This window comes from Fundulus heteroclitus, chromosome 17, assembly GCF_011125445.2.
Source record: "Fundulus heteroclitus isolate FHET01 chromosome 17, MU-UCD_Fhet_4.1, whole genome shotgun sequence".
Taxonomy (NCBI): domain Eukaryota; kingdom Metazoa; phylum Chordata; class Actinopteri; order Cyprinodontiformes; family Fundulidae; genus Fundulus; species Fundulus heteroclitus.
Window position 1 is genome coordinate 5,714,829 of NC_046377.1, and position 18,337 is coordinate 5,733,165.

Here is an 18,337-nt window from a genome sequence, read left to right on the forward strand (position 1 = left end):
ATAGTGGTATTGCTAGGCCTGTTGGAGAGATGCAGGCATTGCAGAATTAGAAAATTAGCTTTGTGGGACTTTTAATACAAGCTTTTTTCATCTCTAGATGCAAGCTCCTTGTTTTAGTTGTGCCAAAAGATACTTAAAGCTTTCTAAAAATGTCAGACTGTTGCTTTCTTTCATGATATCTTACTTAAGCATAACAACTGGGGTCTGCCAAATGTATATTTGTGAATTATGCAAGCAGTGTTTTAGTCAGCATGATGTGACGAGTCTTTTTCCTTTAACATTTTTTTGTTTTAAAAAAAAAAATGTTAGTCTCCTCAGCACAGCCACAAAATAGGTTTGGCAGTTTGCATAAAACTCATCTAAAACAGTAGGTTGAAATGTAGGAGATGCCAGAAATATGATGGCAGAATATTCGGAATGTTAAAACATTATTGTGCATCATGCTGTTGTGCCAACAGGCCACAGCGTTTGCCAGATTACCAAAATCAATCAGCGGGCTCTCTTTGTTGGATTTTTGCATGGTGTTATTGGCAGAAAATAGGTTGGTATAAATAAGTCTAAGTAAGCTAAACAGACTGTTCATGTAGGGCATTCGAAGAAGGAACATTATAATAGAGGGCCACACTTTGTGCGATCCTTCAAAACAGTGAGAGCACCACAGGAAATCTCTTTTAAATGGTAATATGTTGCTCATTACACAAATACATGTGCGCATGGAGCTGATGCTCTTTGACTCTTTGTGGTATTTGTGTACGTGTGGCGGCGCAGACAGACTGGCGAGGAAGGTGGAGCACCCAGGGACAAAAAGCAAAGGAGATGGAAACATGTTGTCAGTCAGCTGTGATGAAATGCCTGCAGGGTTGTAACACCACACACAAACACAGGGCACAGACTCATGAGGCGAGCCGCCCCGAATGCAAACACACAGAGAATGGACAGATGGCAATGTCTTAAATATGGACCTTTGCCCTGTCTTGATACATTGAATGAAAGTAGGCTTTTTTTTTTCTGGTAAACTGATGTGCTCTGTAATGTTCTGCAGAACACCATTTACATGGATTTAAGGTAAAATTAAATCTCCTTCTACAAATTTTAGAAACAACTTGTACAAAAAGACTACTGTATATCCTCTCTGGATTTTAACCATGGGTTTAAAGAGCAGATATTGGCTGCAATGTAAGCGGAAGTCACTAAGTGCTAGCCCAACTTCTTTTGGATTTATATCAGCTGGTCTTTAGGGTGTTTGCCTTTTCCAAAATTGAAATTACATTATTTAATTTTTGGTGTCAATGAGGATATGTGTCCGTCCGTCCGTCTGTCTTCTTCCGCTTATCCGGGGTCGGGTCGCGGGGGTAGCAGCTTCAGTAGGGAGGCCCAGACGTCCCTCTCCCCGGCCACTTGGGCCAGCTCCTCCGGAGGAATCCCAAGGCGTTCCCAGGCCAGCCAGCAGACGTAGTCCCTCCAGCGTGTCCTGGGTATCCCTCTGTGCCTCCTTCCGGTGGGACGTGCCTGGAACACCTCACCAGGGATGCCCGAGCCACCTCAACTGGCTCCTCTTGATGTGGAGGAGCAGCGGCTCTACTCTGAGTCCTCCCCGGATGACTGAGCTCCTCACCTTATCTCTAAGGGAGAGCCCAGACACACTACGGAGAAAACTCATTTCAGCCGCTTGTGTCCGGGATCTCGTTCTTTCGGTAACGACCCAAAGCTCGTGACCATAGATGAGGGTAGGAACGTAGATCGACCGGTAAATCGAGAGCTTCGCCTTTTGGCTCAGCTCTCTCTTCACCACAACGGATCGGTACAGCGCCCGCTTCACAGCAGACGCTGCACCAATCCGCCTGTCGATCTCCCGCTCCATCCTCCCCTCATTCGTGAACAAGACCCCAAGATACTTGAACTCCTCCACTAGGGGCAGGACATCCTCCCCAACCCGGAGAAGGCACTCTACCCTTTTCCGGTTCAAGACCATGGTCTCGGATTTGGAGGCACTGATTTTCATCCCGGCCGCTTCGCACTCGGCTGCGAATCGCTCCAGTGAGAGCTGTAGATCACGCCCTGATGAAGCCAATAGGACCACGTCATCCGCGAATAGCAGAGACGCAATCCTAAGGCCACCAACGGATCCCCTCAACACCTTGGCTGCACCTATAAATTCTGTCCATAAAAGTTATGAACAGAATCGGTGACAAAGGGCAGCCTTGGCGGAGTCCAACTCTCACCGGAAACGAGTCCGACTTACTGCCGGCAATGCGGACCAGACTCTGACACCGGTCGTACAGAGAGCTGACAGCCCTTATTAAAGGGTCCGGTACTCCATACTCCCGGAGTACCCCCCACAGGATCCCTCGGGGGACACGGTCGAATGCCTTCTCCAGATCCACGAAGCACATGTAGACTGGTTGGGCAAACTCCCATGCCCCCTCCAGAATCCTGCTGAGGGTGTAGAGCTGGTCCAGTGTTCCACGGATATGCGGATAAAACGATAATGACCAGCTTCCGTGTGACATATTTTAAACAGAAAAAAAGCTTGCCTTTAAAGAGATGTTTGTAGTTGTTTGTTATTGTGATTTAAACATTCAAAGCTGAACTAGTTAACCAAACTGGATAAGTAATAGCACCCATTGTTAAGAAATATTTGAGTTTAAAACAGAAAGTAAAATGTCATCAGCATAAAGTGAAACCCGATTCTCGGTTTGATCTTTCCGAATGTGCTTACAGTGTGAGGTTTAATAACTTAATCAATGTACTGTAGGCTAATGGGATTTCTCTTACATGTGCTTTTAGATGGAAACATTTTGAATTATACATTTTAGTGCATGCTGAAGGAACAGGGATAGAGATTAGCACTTAATTAGTGAAATAACATTCGGACCAAAATACCTTTTTTTTCTGCAACCAGACAGTGTATTGAGATGTTTTACCAAGTTTGTAAAGATTATTAATGAGAAGTAGTGACAACTTTCCTGACATATGCGTTTTGAAGTAATTTCTTTAAATTCTCCACACAGTGTTTCCACTTATTTCCTCCCTTTCCACTTAATTCTTCTCTTCTATTTCATATCCCTCTGTGTTTGTATGTCTATAGATCAATAATTTTTCTTTGAACTGATCTTTGCTCGCTGGTGGTTAATTCAGATCGGATTTTTTTTCTTTCTCCCCATTGGTCCGGCCTCTCTGTTGGTCAAGTCCTCTGTTCTGAGCCTGCTTCTGATTAACGTCTGTTATTATCTCTAATGAGCTGCTTAGTGATTGCCCAAGCTCAGCTGCTGACATGAAGCAGGAACACTCGTTTCTGCTTTGTTCCTTATCAGCTTTTGCTTTCTCTTATTCCTCCTCCTTTAATCATTGGGGTAGATTATCGACGAAGTGTGGGCATTTTTTTTTTCCCCCGAGACAGTAGGAGATTTGTTCTTCAATTTTCTCTGACCGCGTCTCTCTTTGTCTCTGTATTGGCTTGAGAAATGCCCCGGTATCCTATCCTCTATTTGGTTTAGAACACAATCACCATGTAAGTAATAGCATTGGACTGGCAGAAATTAAATCAGCGCTGTGGTTGTGACCCTCTGTGTCCATCTCTCTCCAGCTGTTAGTGTATAAACTTTTCATTCCCCTGAAATATGTTCCTTGGCATTTGATGGCTGCCACTTTACATTTACTTTCTGACTTTGTCACCTTAAAGAGGAATCGCCGCATCTTATCTGTGATTTGAACACTGGGTAGTCATTATAAGACATGATAGAAATATTTCATTTCTATTTGTTTAGTTCAAAGAAGGTTGTTCTCATCTCGCTCACAGAAATAGTTCTTCGCTCCGCTTCCATCTTGGACATTACATTTTGTAAATGAGTTGATTCTTTTTGAATGTCTCTCTGTTCCATCTATGAATAATGATTCACAAATGTATAACTCTGGAGTAAAATGAACCCCCTTTTTTCTAGTTTATTTCACTTTTTTGATGACTTATTTAGCTCTAACCGGCTTAAACAAATTGCTGAATGTAACATGACTATGCATTAGGGCTGCAACTAACAATTATTTTAATCGATAAATCGGTCGATTATTTTTACAATTAATCGATGAATCGGACATAAAAAACGGTTTTATTTCCAATTATTATTTCCTAAATAGAAGATTTGGACTGACAGAGCAAATGAGCGCACAAAACAAGTTGCTACTTAGGTGTTCTGTTACAATAATATTAGGTAGTAAATAGTTTTTCTTCAAATAAAGAAGTTTATGTTGACTAGATTGTAAGTCAATCACTTTATAGTCCATGTTGTCTATATGAACAGAGATTTAACACAACAAAAGTGAACAAAAGCTGGTATCAGTGCACTTTGGTTGAACCTCACCCTTGACCTAGAGCATCTAGGGAAATAATTGGACAGAACAATGCAACCAGAGCAAAAACATCATTTCTGCCAATCAAATAAACCAGCAGCCCATTTCATAGACTGTTTCAGCACAAGCTGCATTTTATGTAAATGCTTCATGCTACATTTGTCCTACATATTTTACTCAAAAAGGTGTGCTTATATCTTGTTTTTCTGTAAGTGTTTTAATTTGGGTCTTCTTCTCATCATTCTGAGTGTCTCACCAAAATTTCATTATGGTTACATTACAATAAAGACTCTTGATTCTTGAAAATTTGGTTTAGAGCCCTGCTCCTCTCTCCCATACAGTACCTACAGTCAGACTTTGTCAGCAAATTAAAACTTAAAGCTTAATCGACAAATTATTACCATCAGAATTAAATTAAATTGTATTCCGATTGAGAGGGCTGGTTTATGATCCATAATCCGATCAGCGTCCATCTTGCTCCGATTAACTCATGAACTTACAGCGCCTGCATGTGGAGGATGGGGCTGCAGCGTTGTGCAGCAGAGAACATTTTGGGATGATCATCATTTCCTCCCGCTCTCTCAACAGCAACAGCAGGAGTTCTCAACCATCTCAGAACCTGCTGCGGGTTCGTTCTGCAGGTGAGGTAAACGGCTCCACGACATGGCGAGTGACACATTAATCGCGCAATACAATGAATCGATGATGAAATCCACTACCAACGCTTTTAAGTTTTCAATTTTTATCAATTTTATCTTTTCTTTGTTGCAGCCCTACTTTGCAACTTTATGAATTAGAAATGTTGGTACACTTTAAAGCAAATATGGAATGTCAAGTACAAATTCAATTCAAATATGCTTTATTGATCCCAAAGGGAAATTAAATGTCGTCGTAACTCCAATCGATCCAAATTCTTCAAAGAGTTATTGTAAATAGTGATGACTGTTGGCAGGAAAGATCTCTTGTAGCGACCTGTATTACAAGTTGGACGTAATGCCTGCTTAAAATTGCAGAGCCCAAAGGAAGGAGAATTGTTTTTTTTTTTTTGTTTTTTTTTTTTGCAACTGCTTAGGTCGAGTCTTGTTTTTTAAGGGCTTGTTGAGTTTGTGTTGCCATTTCAAATATTCTAGTAACTACGAGGCAGTGAAGCACATCCAAAAGCTTCTCAGTAATAAGCACCCTGTCATCAGTCAGTCCCAGGGCTTCTACCCTTCAGCTGTTCTTTTGTTTACATAGTGCCATCCATGCAATCACCTTGTGCGCACCAAATCAGCACAGGGGCTGCAAATGGCCCCTGGGCCGCACTTAGGACACACCTGCTTTAGACCAAAAATTGCATTTTTTTTAAATTGAATTCATCCTGAATCACTGCATTTGCATTGCAGTTGGTTTAATTAACCGATTGTCTTTAAGGTAAACTTTGTGATCAAAACTGTGACCCCTGGAGGTGAAAGTTGAAGCGTTTTGCAAATATCCTTTTGGAGCATCACTGACCAAATGGGTCTTTGTTCTAATCATACCTGATGAATCTTTTACCAATTTATTTTCTTTCTTTTGGGAAAAAAAAGCTTTAAAAGAAAATGTTCTGAATACACTATGGGTAAATCAACTTTTGATAAACTTTCTTATTGATGTTCTTTTTGTCTCATAGATAATAAATGCTAAACATTCTTGTTTGCCTGTCTTCTAGCTTTTAAACATATGAAGTGATTACCTAATATTCTGTTCAAAGCATTTTTGTGCCACCAGAATTTGGTACAAATATGAATTGAAGCGCAGAAGGATCAGGAAATTATGTGCCAATGCTTTGGTTATAGCTAAGGAAGCAAAAACACATCATCCCTAAAAAGCAGATTTATTACATTGGGTTTCATTGGGTTCTTTTTAGTAATCAAGAATGGAATTTAAAAAAAAAAATAACGGCTGGTCTTTGCCACACTATTCCAAAAAAGCGTAACGCTGTCAAACGAAGAATATGTAGAGTTCTTGATCAGACTCCACTGTTCCAGGATTAGTAACTCAGTAGTATTTTGTGAAAATGACTTGCGACAAAGTGGTAATGGCCTTGCAATCAGAAACACCGGTGTCATTGTTTGACAATGGGATATATATAAGGCTTAAAATCAATGGCTGTGCTTTCATCCCACATCCGGCCTGATCTTCATATCCTAGTATTACTAAAGATTCTCACATCACTCAAGTTAAAAAGCAATGGAGCCCCTAAATGATCCCACGAAATAGTTCTGTCAAAAAATGATTTATCCTCTATGAATAATCGCAGAGGTTATTTAATATTTTTAGATTAACTTAATTACTTGACTATAAAAAGCCATAAATTGAAGCTCTCTGCAGCAAGAAGCTTCAGATCTCCGCAAGTCTCTATTTTTCGTGTCAGCCACGTGATCTGAGGGGGGTGGGGGGGTGGAAATAGTTTTATCATTCTGTCACCAGTGAGACGCGTTCCGCTTGACCTGATGCAATTGGAGGCAATTGAAACGCTCATCTCACCTCGCCGCCTCCCGGTTGGCGTGCAGTGTTTTAGATTGCATCAGGACCACGTGCGCAGACGTGCACTCATATATGAAAACAGAATTGCATTTTAATGTGCGCCGACGCAGACCTGTGGACCGTCTCTAAAAACAAATGCACTGCGTGTTCCCTCTCCGCGTCTGCCACCTATGTGTGTTAATGTGCCTGGTGGCACTAATAATGCCTACTTATTAGCGTTCCCCTGATGCTTTATCTCCTTAACGAAGCCTGCAGATTACATACACTAACGGTTTAATGGGCTGATCCTTCACTTACATCTTAGGAAACTTTCCATCGGTCTCTAAATGCGCTGAACATTAAGCAGAAAGAATTGACCTTTTGTGAATTCAGAACTTTTTTTTTTCCGCTCCTAGAAAAGGCAGCCTGTACCTTTCTTTTCTTTTTTTTTTTTTTTTTTTTTAAATCATAAAATGGTGATTCAACCTCTTGAACACAGATTTCATGTATGACACATTACCTGCCTATGTATGCTTGTCACAGCGACGAGGGAATTATGTCCATGAGCTAAAAAAAGATCTTAAAATAAATGAGCAGTTGTCAGGCCGTCAGTGTAATAAATGTTTTTAAAGCGTTAATTAAATTCCAGTTGTCGATAAAAGCACCTGAACGGGAAAGCAAGAGCAGCGCATGACTCACTTGTTCACTAAGTGCACCTGGACTGCAGCCTGCATTCCCGTGCAGCTCTCATAGAATAGCTAAGAAAAGCAGCAGAGAAGGAAAGAAAGCATTTGTTGAATACGCAGCTGCTCTAAACCTTGTAGTTGCTGAGCACTGATGCTTTTTTTTTCTTTCCACCGTATTCGAACAAGAGCAATAAAAATCTCCAAAAGAGGTTGAGAAATGGCCAACAGTTCTATTTAATTAACGCAATGGACACAAGATGCAACTTAGTTTCTTTTTATTTGAATATTGTTTAAGAAATCCAAAACTGAAAAGCTCTCAAATGAATTTCACACGAGCAGATCATGTTTTAATTGTGAAAAAAATTGTTTTCCTGACCTTTTCACTTTACTTTGGGAATCAAATTAAAATCCATCCAGGTGCTCCTACTGTTAGTCTGACCACCAGGTGGGAATTTATACCATTCCCATGATTCTGTTTGCATGTCCCTGTGCAGTGAATATTTAACTAAAGTTGCCTTTAGCATTTATTGCCTGATTTTTCGCTTTTTTTTATGGAATAAGGGAAATCTGAGATTTTTAAATGCTTTCTTAAATTGCGATTACTAATAACTGGTGTGTCCAGATAACTGGTGTCATACTTGGGTGTAAACCTGTGGAAGCATATGGATTTTTGTGCAGTATGTGTTGCCTTTGATGCCCGGTCGTTCTCAGTAATGCCTGTGGACTGATCGGTAGTGCGTGTTTGGACAGGGTATCGTAGATTTCTCCCATCATAAAGCAAGGAATCAGATTCACTTCTTGTTTTAATAGGTTGACCAGACGTCCCCGATTTCCAGTCCCCAGCTAAAACTGTCCCTGGAAATGTCCCCGATTTCAGCGTTTTATGAATGAAAATAAAATTGTGCACGCAGCAGCTGTAATGTTAGAAAAGAAAATTACCCTATGTCTTGCTTTCTTCATACATGTGCTGAAAAACAATACATTTTTTGATACTAAGCCTAGCAAACCATTAGCCATGCTCGATGTTCTTCCATTGCATTGTGATCTGTTATCCACGTAGATGCTATCACCCTCTACTGGTGCGGCAGAGGTATTTTGGTATCCCGATTTCAGAAGATCTGTTTGCACAAGTTTTTAACAATTTATTGAGAGCCTTGTTTGACTGCACTGTGTATGTTTTAGCTATTTCTGAGGAGTGGCACTTCTGATTTAGGAGCTAAACCTTAAAGTTTCTATGAGCCACAGCATCTATATTAGTTTTAAAGGCTGGTGTAGAATTTGAGATATGTCTTCTCAGACCAGAGGGCCAAATTACCACCTTGTTACCCCTGGACTTGTAAAATCAGCAATGCTCTACCTTAGAGTTTTTCTAAGCATTTTTTTTCCTTTTCAGTAACTAACAGGCACAGTCTTAGAGATTAATTAGAATTCAATATATAAATGCCTAGCAGTCCACATATCCATTCTATACATGCCGAGCTAGAGCCCCTTATTCCTCCATTTAGAAAGCACAGTGACTCCAACATTTTCCAAACCTGACTTGGCCCCCTCTTAATGAAAAATAGCTCTAGGATTGCTGTCATGTTTGCGAGCTCTTTCAGTGGTTATCAATTACAAAAACCCACCAGGAACAATTCTGTTGCTCCAGCTATGATTTGTATCATCGATCGCTCTCTTTCATCTCTCCGTGTTACCGCTGTGGAATTAGGCTGCTGCGAGGGGAAACCACTTGTTTTAAAAAAATAACTATATATATATATATATATATATATATATATATATATATATATATATATATATATCCCTGTAGTTGTTGTCTGTCTCTCTCTCTGCCATTGCCATGGTTACACAAAAGTAGATTATGTCACCAGCTGTGCACATGTTGACTCGCTCGTCCGTAGACGTCTGTGTTTTACAAATTCGCTTGCATACGAGGGCTCGTGACGGGAGAACTTGTACCACGCTTGAAGACGAGACACTGCGCCGCAGACTGGGTGGAAATTAAAGACTTTAAGCTTTCTCATCTTACCTCGGGGCTCGTGGGTCGTTTTGTGTCTGCTCATGGGCTGATACGGTATTAATAGCTGTATTCCATTCTATGTCAAGGAGTTGCGTTATCTAACAAACAGCTTTGGGACACGGCGGATGATGTATGGACACACTGCTTATAGAGTAGATAGTAGGGGATTGGAACATTGCTGGCGTTATTATTATTATTTTTTATTTTTTTTTCGCTGCCTGAAGTGCTTCTTATCATTGGTGAGGCTGAAGGTCGATGTTTTCATTGAACAGTGAAAGCATGGCTCTTAGGGGGACAAGGTTTCTTCAGAGCTCTATAAAGTAAAGACATAGGGTGATTTCTTGTGTACTTCCATTTTGAATAAAACGGGCAGCCTTCACACGGCTGTTTTCGAGCCAGGTTAAAGCTTTTCTGGTAAAGAGCTGCAGTTTTGCACAGCTTACTGCAGTGTGCTGGCTGGTTATTTCACATTAAACATCTCTTTTGTCTTTTTCTACCCCTCTCTGGTGCATTCTAAGTTTCCTACAGAGGACCACTGAGTAGTGCGAGGCAGCCGTTTCTATTGGACTCCGTTGTGCTCTCCATCTCGCACATTACCTACGCAAAGATGAGCCTTTCACTAAGCTGCCTCTGACTGTTCATGCATCCTCAGCTGAACCGGCTAGGTCCAGTCCACATGCGACCTTTTCTAAAGCTGAACTCACTAGAATCGACGTAGAGCGCTGCCCACAACATTTGTGTCAGATCTCTCCCATTCGGTCACTTCGTACCTACTTTTTGTGCCCATGCATTGCCAGTTTATCGCTTCCTATTTCCATTTTTTTACATCCGTACTTCAGTTTTTTGTCTCTCTGCACTCATAAAAGTGCTAAAATCTCACGTAGTGTAATTTAGTCATGTATTATACTTTGTGAAGCACCTTGTTTTTGTTTTCATTCTTCCCCTCATGTTGGCCATTTTGCTCTCATGAAATATGCGATATTGACCCCAAAGTATACTAAAGTGATCTAAAGCAACCTCCAACTGGTAGATGTCATTTATGAAGTCACTTGCTTACAGTGCTTTATGAGTAAGTTATAAAATCAAAGACTATCACCTGGCTGGTTTGTCACACAGAGCTCCTGAGAAGCTTCCGCCTCCAGGCACAGTTCTCGGGCCCTGCAGTCTTTTCATAATCCCTACAAGCTACACCCAGGTAAAATCTTGACACCAAGCCCCAATGAAGACGCCTTTCTTCAATTCAAACCTTAAAATTGTATTGATGAGACGTTAAGATGGGAAGAAGGTTCTGCATTAAGGGAAAGGGCCTCAGAATGGTGTCGGGGTGGCTGGTGCCTACCGAATGTTTCGTTTCAAACATAGAGACTACTTAATGAAATTAGGCACTGTGGCACGGGGAAAGAAAACAATTAAGTTCTCTTTTTTCTCCTCCAGCTGTCTATTTTCATACCTTCACACCTTGCGTGGCACACCACCACGAATCGGTTCTCATCTTTTGTGTTTGTCGGATGTGCGCGTCCCCTCGCTGTGCCTGTGTCATCAGCTTTGCCATGTTGACTGTCTTCTTAATTATCCAACAGTATAAGTGCCACCTCTCTGGAAAATGTTCACTTCTCATTAACGAGGTAACGGTGTTATCAGGCTAATTGTGCCACTGAGAGGAAATCACATTTTGTTGCCGCAGCCTGCGCTCGCAGACGTTTGAAGTATTACAGATTTCCCCGGGAGCTAACACATGTCATCGTCTTTTTTATTTATTTATTTAATTTTTCTTAAACTTATTTATTTATCTTTTTAATGTCAAGCCTCCGGCTGTGTCAGCTGGGTGTCATTCTGCCAAGTGAAAAGTAGATTGTGTCATGTTTGAAGTTAGCACCTGAACCGTAAGCCATTAGAATCATTAGATTTAACCGGAATCTGCGCCGTAATTTAAAATGATGACTGCATTATTGCACATTAGGTCTCGTTAAAGCCGATCGGGTGCAATCTCTCCTCGGAAGTTGGCAGCTCAGGTTTGCTCCCAATTAATCTGAACCAACAGAAGCTTGTCAGACCAGGGTGTTTTTTTTTTTTTTTTTCTTTGTTTGTCGGCAGTTTTTTTTTTTTTTTTTTTTTCCCCAGTCCCGCGCTCGTCTCACACGCACACTTTATGATTCTATCAGGTTAAAGTAGCTCGTTCATCATCTTACATCACGTTACCTTGCGGCCCCGTAGTTGTAAAAGGGCAGATGGCAGCGTTTGGCACGGGCGTGCGCGCGCCGTGTGTATCGGCGCACACGCGTCAGTGTATGTCGGTCTCTGGAGGAGTAACCCAGCTCTACAAGCCAAGCTGTGCCAAGCACTCACAGCTGGCTGCGACCAAGCAGTCGGTCCCTTTGGACAAGTTGTCCCCTGCACCAGGACAAACAGGAAATGAGCCCTGGGGCCTGGCAGGAAACTGGCTCCGTGGACACTGGGAGGAGAAGTGAGGAAGAGAACGTGGAGAACAGCTTGGCGTTGGCAGACTGGCAACAGAGGAGATGTCAAATGGCTGAGGGAGGGAGAGTGAACGAGAGGGGAGAATGTTGATGTTAAAAGAACGATTAGTAAGGAAAATGGAAGAAATAATCATTCAAAGAAGGGGTTGTGCGCCAAAGTTTAGAAATGTAAACAGAGCGTATACAATTATTGGCACTTTGTACAAAGTAGTTTAAATCCTTTAAATAAATTCCTATTCGCTGGAGTGAGAGCGCACATAATAAAACAAGTGTAAATTTATTCAGCTGTGAAGAAAGTGTTTTTTCACAAAATCACTATTGGCACACTTTTTTTCCAGCCTTAAAAATCCCTTTAAAAAAAAAAAACAACTTAATGGAAGCGTTTTTAGTGATTGATGCTTTGTTTGGAGCTTTTAAGGAATCTCTGAGTTCCCGTCTCCCCAGGGTGCAAACATGGTGTGAGACAGAGGCCAATTTCTCCTTCAGACAAGACAAGAGAACATGCCATTCAAGGAAGACGGAAACGTGTCGATCTCAGTCACGAAATGGCAACCGCACACTGAAGGCAGCTTAATGATACCTCAGGTGGCTGTGTCCCAGGCTGCCGCAGAAGAATATTCTATGCCAAAGAAAACTCTGAAGCAAACTATAAATGCTTCCACACTTCCTCTGGCAACTCATTAAATGGACTATAAACCATAGGAAGGGTATTTAGGTGGCTTTTTATGTGGTTATTAAACTAACTTTTTGAAATGTTAGCGAATTGTGATACAGTTAACCAGCCCATGCCTTATCTACAGTGAGAGCACTAATTTAACAACCTTAAAACTGAGCTGTGACCAACAAGACAGGATGAGCATCCCCGGTGTCTGCACCGTGCACAATAGGGAAGATAAAAGAGAGGCAAACGAAAGGTTACCTCAAAGCCTAATGTTGCCAAACTGCACCGAGAAGTGGCGTCTTTTGGAAACCACGTTTCCATGACGACCCCTTCTGAAAAGAAACATCAGAACTCAACTGCTGTGTGTAGTCAGGAAGCTTCCTTTCTTTACACGCACATCTAAATGAATGCTTCCCGTCTCGACTCAGAGGTCTGCAGCTCGTGCCAAACATGTTCTCATCCCGCGCGCCGAGATGAACGCCGCTGTCTGCTCTCTCAGGACTCTGCGCTCCGCCTGGAAGGATCCGCGCGGCATTATTTGCCTGAGGATAATTAGGGCGCCGGATCTCACACAGGACCCAAACTGCCGACACTCCCATCCACTGGCGTGAAGCTCATTCAGGCTCGAACCGCCAGAAACTCCCCCGGCTCATTTGTTAAGCAGGCCCCGCAGAGACGGCGCCCCAGACATGTGTTGTCAGCTGGGCTTTACTGTGAAGGCAGACCACCAGGAATAATCACCAGGAGGATTTCTTGTTGGGAGTTTCTGCTGCCGGGCCTGGGTCCTTCGAAATTAATTAGCTTCTGCTTTTGATGGAGGGTCAACAGTTAGAGTTGTTACCAGGGTGCCTACAGAGTCTGGAATCGGGTTAGATTTTCTGGTCTGACAAAAAGCAGGAGCATGGAAATGATTGTTTTCCTTTTCCCTGTGTCTAAGTGGTATCCGTCCTTCCTTGCTTCCTTTTTTGTGTCATTTCTTCTTCTGTGTGTTACTTTTCCCTCCTTTCCTTTGCTTCCTTGTTTCGGACTTCCCTTCCCTCTTTGTTCGTTCCTTTCTTCCTTGTTTCAACTAGCCCTCTTGTCCTTCCTTGTGTCTGTCTTATTTCCTTTCTTCCTTGTTTCACCTCTTTTCCTTCCTTGTGTCTGTCTTATTTCCTTTCTTCCTTGTTTCACCTCTTTTCCTTCCTTGTGTCTGTCTTATTTCCTTTCTTCCTTGTTTCACCTCTTTTCCTTCCTTGTGTCTGTCTTATTTCCTTTCTTACTTCGCAATTCTTCTTTTACATGTTCCAAAGGGATCTTTGGAAAAGTCTGGGCTTTCCTTCATAAAAGCTGTAAAGGAACCCTGTGCTGCAGCGTGTTACACAAAATTGTGCTTTCTTTATTTCCTTTATAGATTCCTTTATGATTTAATTTTGTTTTTTGTTTTTTTACAAAACCAGTCTTTTGGTAGTGTGAAAATTACAGATGTTTACACCCTAAAGTAGTGATCAAAGAGAGCCTTCTGACAATGAAAGTGACTCTGTCACCTAAGCCTTGAAGCGCCGATCCATTTTCATCTGGATATTGCTTCCAGTTTCAGTTCCCTCTCTGATCACAGGGGGCAGTGTTGCCCTGTCCTCCACCCAGCCTGTCCGGAGCTCGGCCACTCTGGTTCCACTGCCTCCTCCTCCTCTAAAGTCCTTCCTCTTGTGTGTCCTTGTTATTGTGATGAGCTGTGCCTAATTCCAGAGCAACCACCGGACACTTGGAAGCCGTCCCTTCTAATCTGCTCCCGAGTCAAGGCCCAGGTTTGGGAATCTGCCCGACAGCGAGGCCGTGGGCACGACAAAGACTGATTTGAGACTCTGGGACTCTCAGGGTCTCCCAAAACGCCGGCGCAGTGTCTCTCTCTCACCGCCCTGTTAATCAGCAATGACACCACGCGAATTGCCAGTCAGTCTGTTCGCAATTAATCTTTTCAACTGCAGATTTAATGCCGTCAATAGAGCTGGAGGTTGCTGCGCACCACAGAGAGGCCCCGCGTTTACGTTGCGTCATTGTCTTCTGGATCACTAAAAGAGGCTTTTAAATCGAATATTGAGGGTAGATTGGTCAGACGGACGCTGCTTTTGTTACTGTGCTGCTGGGACAGCTGCTGCAGCACGCGGTTTAGATCTACTTGATTGTCTTTGACTTTTGGACTTGTTTTTTTTTTTTTCTTTCAGATTTTTAGGCTGTTTTCATTCACTCCTACTTTTAGATCTACTTTCAAAAGCAAGGTTTTTAAGATTAAATCTCTGCACAAACAGCAATGTATGTCCTGCTGACGAATCACATCTTCAAGCTTTTTATTTCCTTCAGTTCCTGTGAACAATACTGACATCTTATCACAATGCAGCCTCTGACCACATCCGTATGTTGTATTAAAGATCAGCTTGATAGGTGAGCAAAATTAGATTTTTCTGCATCTGTTCTTTCTGATCTTTGCCACTTTGATGGAATGAAAAGGGAAATGAGGAAAAGGGAAAAACTGGCCTCTGTATACATTCTGTCGTCTTGTACCCGTTTCTACATTTAGTCACTTTAAAATCACCGTATTTAATGTATTTTATGCAATAGACAGGTTGTAGTGTATATTTAAGTAAATGGCATTCTTTTTATTTCCTTATAAATATAGCATTTATTTGTTAACAGCCACCTTTTGTGTGATACATCTAAAGGAAAGCATTTATCAAAGAAGCAACTAGGAGACGCTGGAGAAGCTGCAGAGGTCCTGAGTTTATATGGAGGAACGTTGTGCACTTCATAAATCTGCTCATTTAAAAAAAATAAAAAAAATAATAAATCTGCTCATCATGGAACAGCGGCAAAAAGAAGCCATTGTTGAAAAGAAACCATACAAAGTCATGTTTGTCACAAACCAAGTAAGGCACACTTGAAGAAGGACAAGACCAAAAGGCATCGCTGCACGTTGCTCTGAACACGACATCCTCACAGTTAACAATGGTGGCAGGAGGGCTTTTACTTAGCAGGGACAGGGAAACTTTTCTGCGTAGTTGGAAGTATGAGTGCCGTCCTGTAGGACCGCGGCCCTGTTCTGACCAGCTCCAGACATGCGTGCTGTTCATAAGAGGACACTTTAAAACTGGCATAACAATCGTTCCTGAGGGATCAGATCCCCGTTATTAGGGGTTACCACAGACAGGGCTGTCAGCTGAGCTGATGTTTCTGTAGCGTGATGCTAACTTTTAATATGTGATTATTTAGACATCGACACGGCCGAAATTCATCTGAGTCACGTTTTGCTAGAGTTATTTTGGCTACAATATATTTTAATAGGTTTTATATGTTTAGTCTTAGTAAAAACAACATAAGAAAAAGCAGGAAAAAAACACAGTAATGAGATTTGAACTCTATGCACTGCAGTAAATCATTAAATGATTAAAAAATGCTTGCGCGACTTTATTAGTTTAGCAATGTTGCGCTGCCTAGAAGTTGCTGTATTTTCCACATAGTTTCTGAATGCCTTCTGGGGAGGGGGGGGGGGACCCCACCCTCTGTGCATCTTGAATATTTAGGGATGTCTGGACACTATTGCATCACTCAGTATGCATGTTTATGCCTGGTGGGTTCACTTAATACAGTTGACGCATAATCCTGTGTTAGAATGGCCCAGTCAAAGTTCACACCTTATTTACATTAAGAATCTGTGGCAAGCATTTAAAATTGGTGCTCAGAGATGCTCTGCCTCCAGTCTGGGCTGTTTGCTGAAGTGTCACAAATGTGTTTTTGTTAAACACGGGACAAGGGGGGGGAAAAAAAAGAATTCAAAGGTACGAAACATCTCAGTGTTGATCCAAACACCATCACTTGGAATGAGCGCAAGCAGGGAAGTTCCCCACACATAGCAGTGATGAGTTGTCTGACAAAATATTGACTCGGAAAGCGTGATTACATAAGCTTGTCCCAGTTTTGCTAAAAAATAAATAAATACAAAATCAAATATAATGTACATTTTCCATTTGCTTGCACTATTTCGTGTTGGTGCATTGCATAAAATCCCATGTTCGTTACGTCGAGACGTGGCAAAGTGTGACAAAGGTCGAGCGCAAACGCCTAAAACCAAGAGGCTATTGGTTTGTAGGTTTGGTGCGCGGCCAACTTTTTGACCCTCCATCCGTCTGTCTGATTGAGCATGCTCATTACAACCTTGACAGCACTCCACAAGGGTTGCCAAGGATACCAAGCAGAGCTGCCAGGTCTCGCAATTCTCCTCAAGCGTCTGTTCAAAATACATAAGCTCGCCTAACTGCATAAGAGCCACTTTTTGCCCGCACTGTACAACCACACACACACACACACAGACAAAAAAAAATAACACATCAGGCGCTTTGCTCTTTTTGTCTCCTACGCCTGCTCCCCTTCCCTCTCTCCCTCCCTCCCTCCCTCCTCTGGATCACTGTTAATCAGTCTCGTCCCATCGTCTCTCCACTGGCTGTCAGTGGCTTGTCAGAGGCCCGTCAGAGCCCCTGCAGTCCGTCACACACTGCTGCCGTTAATGACATCTGATGACACCCGTCGTCGAAGTCACCCACTGGAGATGACTGGGGACTCGGCTTCGCTCGCTCGCCGCTTTTGAAATGGTTCCTTTTGTTCCGTCGGCGTTGCGCTCCGGGATGCGTTTGAACCCAGCTTTGCTCTGCTTCTGTGCAGAACTGTTTGTCTTCCAGCTCACCCCGCTCGACCCGAAATTCTGAGTCGAGCGGCACAAGCGTGGGGCGCAATAACGCTGGGATCATAAGGAAAAGAGAGGGGGAAAATGTGAAGGATGGGTTTTATGTCGATGCTGAACAAAACTTGGAGCATCCTTTTTGTTTACCCTGCAAAATGTTAACTACATTTTCTGACTTGAAACGGAGGCGTACACACTACTCTGTGACATTTTCTAAATATTCACATAAACAGCCAGTCTTGCTTTTAAAAGCTGGTTGTCATTCACCTTCTCTCTGAACAGTAGGCTGATGACTGAACAACATCTTCTACTGCCTTTCCTGAACTTTCTCTTCACTTTTCCCTTCACTGGTCTTGCTGGCTTTTTTTTTTTTTTTTGTGCCTGTCTGTTTGCTCCTTGCAAAGCTGGTTCCTTACCTTCTGTTGTTGTTCTCATTTTCTCTTCTCCAGAGGAGGAAGTGGAAAACTTTGACGTGTCCAGTCTCCAGGAAGAAGCTCTGAGGAACATTGAGGCTGACAGCTTCTGGTGCATGAGCAAACTGCTGGACGGCATCCAGGTAAGCGCGCGTGCGTGTGTGTATATGTGTTTGTTTGGATGTGATTAAAGGATGAGAGCTGCATAGGACAAATCTCCGTGTTTTATTTGACTTTAAAACTCAGTTTAAAATCATTCCTGATTATAAATCAGTTGTGTAACATGGTGTAAAGGTGCTAAATTTTGGATGGTTTGTTTAGTGCCATTATAGAAGGATTCATACCCTTTTAACCTTTTTGTCATGTTACAGCCACAGACTCTTAAGTATTTTTTTTTTTGTTTTTTGTAATTTTGTCATAGACCAAGGCAAAGTTGCTAACATTACTTCTACCAGCTTTGCACATGTAGAGACATTCGTTTTTGTGATATGTGCTTGCTAATATTGTTTTTTAATTGCCCATTTTCAAGTCTTGCAGT

General features: G+C 42.2%; 1 protein-coding gene across 1 annotated transcript in view; it reads left to right on the forward strand.

The window, feature by feature from the left end:
- tbc1d22a (TBC1 domain family, member 22a) overlaps positions 1-18,337 on the forward strand; it is a gene marked incomplete in the record, with an annotated part of 156,978 nt that overhangs the window by 62,918 nt on the left and 75,723 nt on the right. Inside the window, 1 exon segment of the mRNA XM_036148865.1 lies at positions 17,836-17,942. Coding sequence (XP_036004758.1) covers positions 17,836-17,942 — 107 coding nt within the window.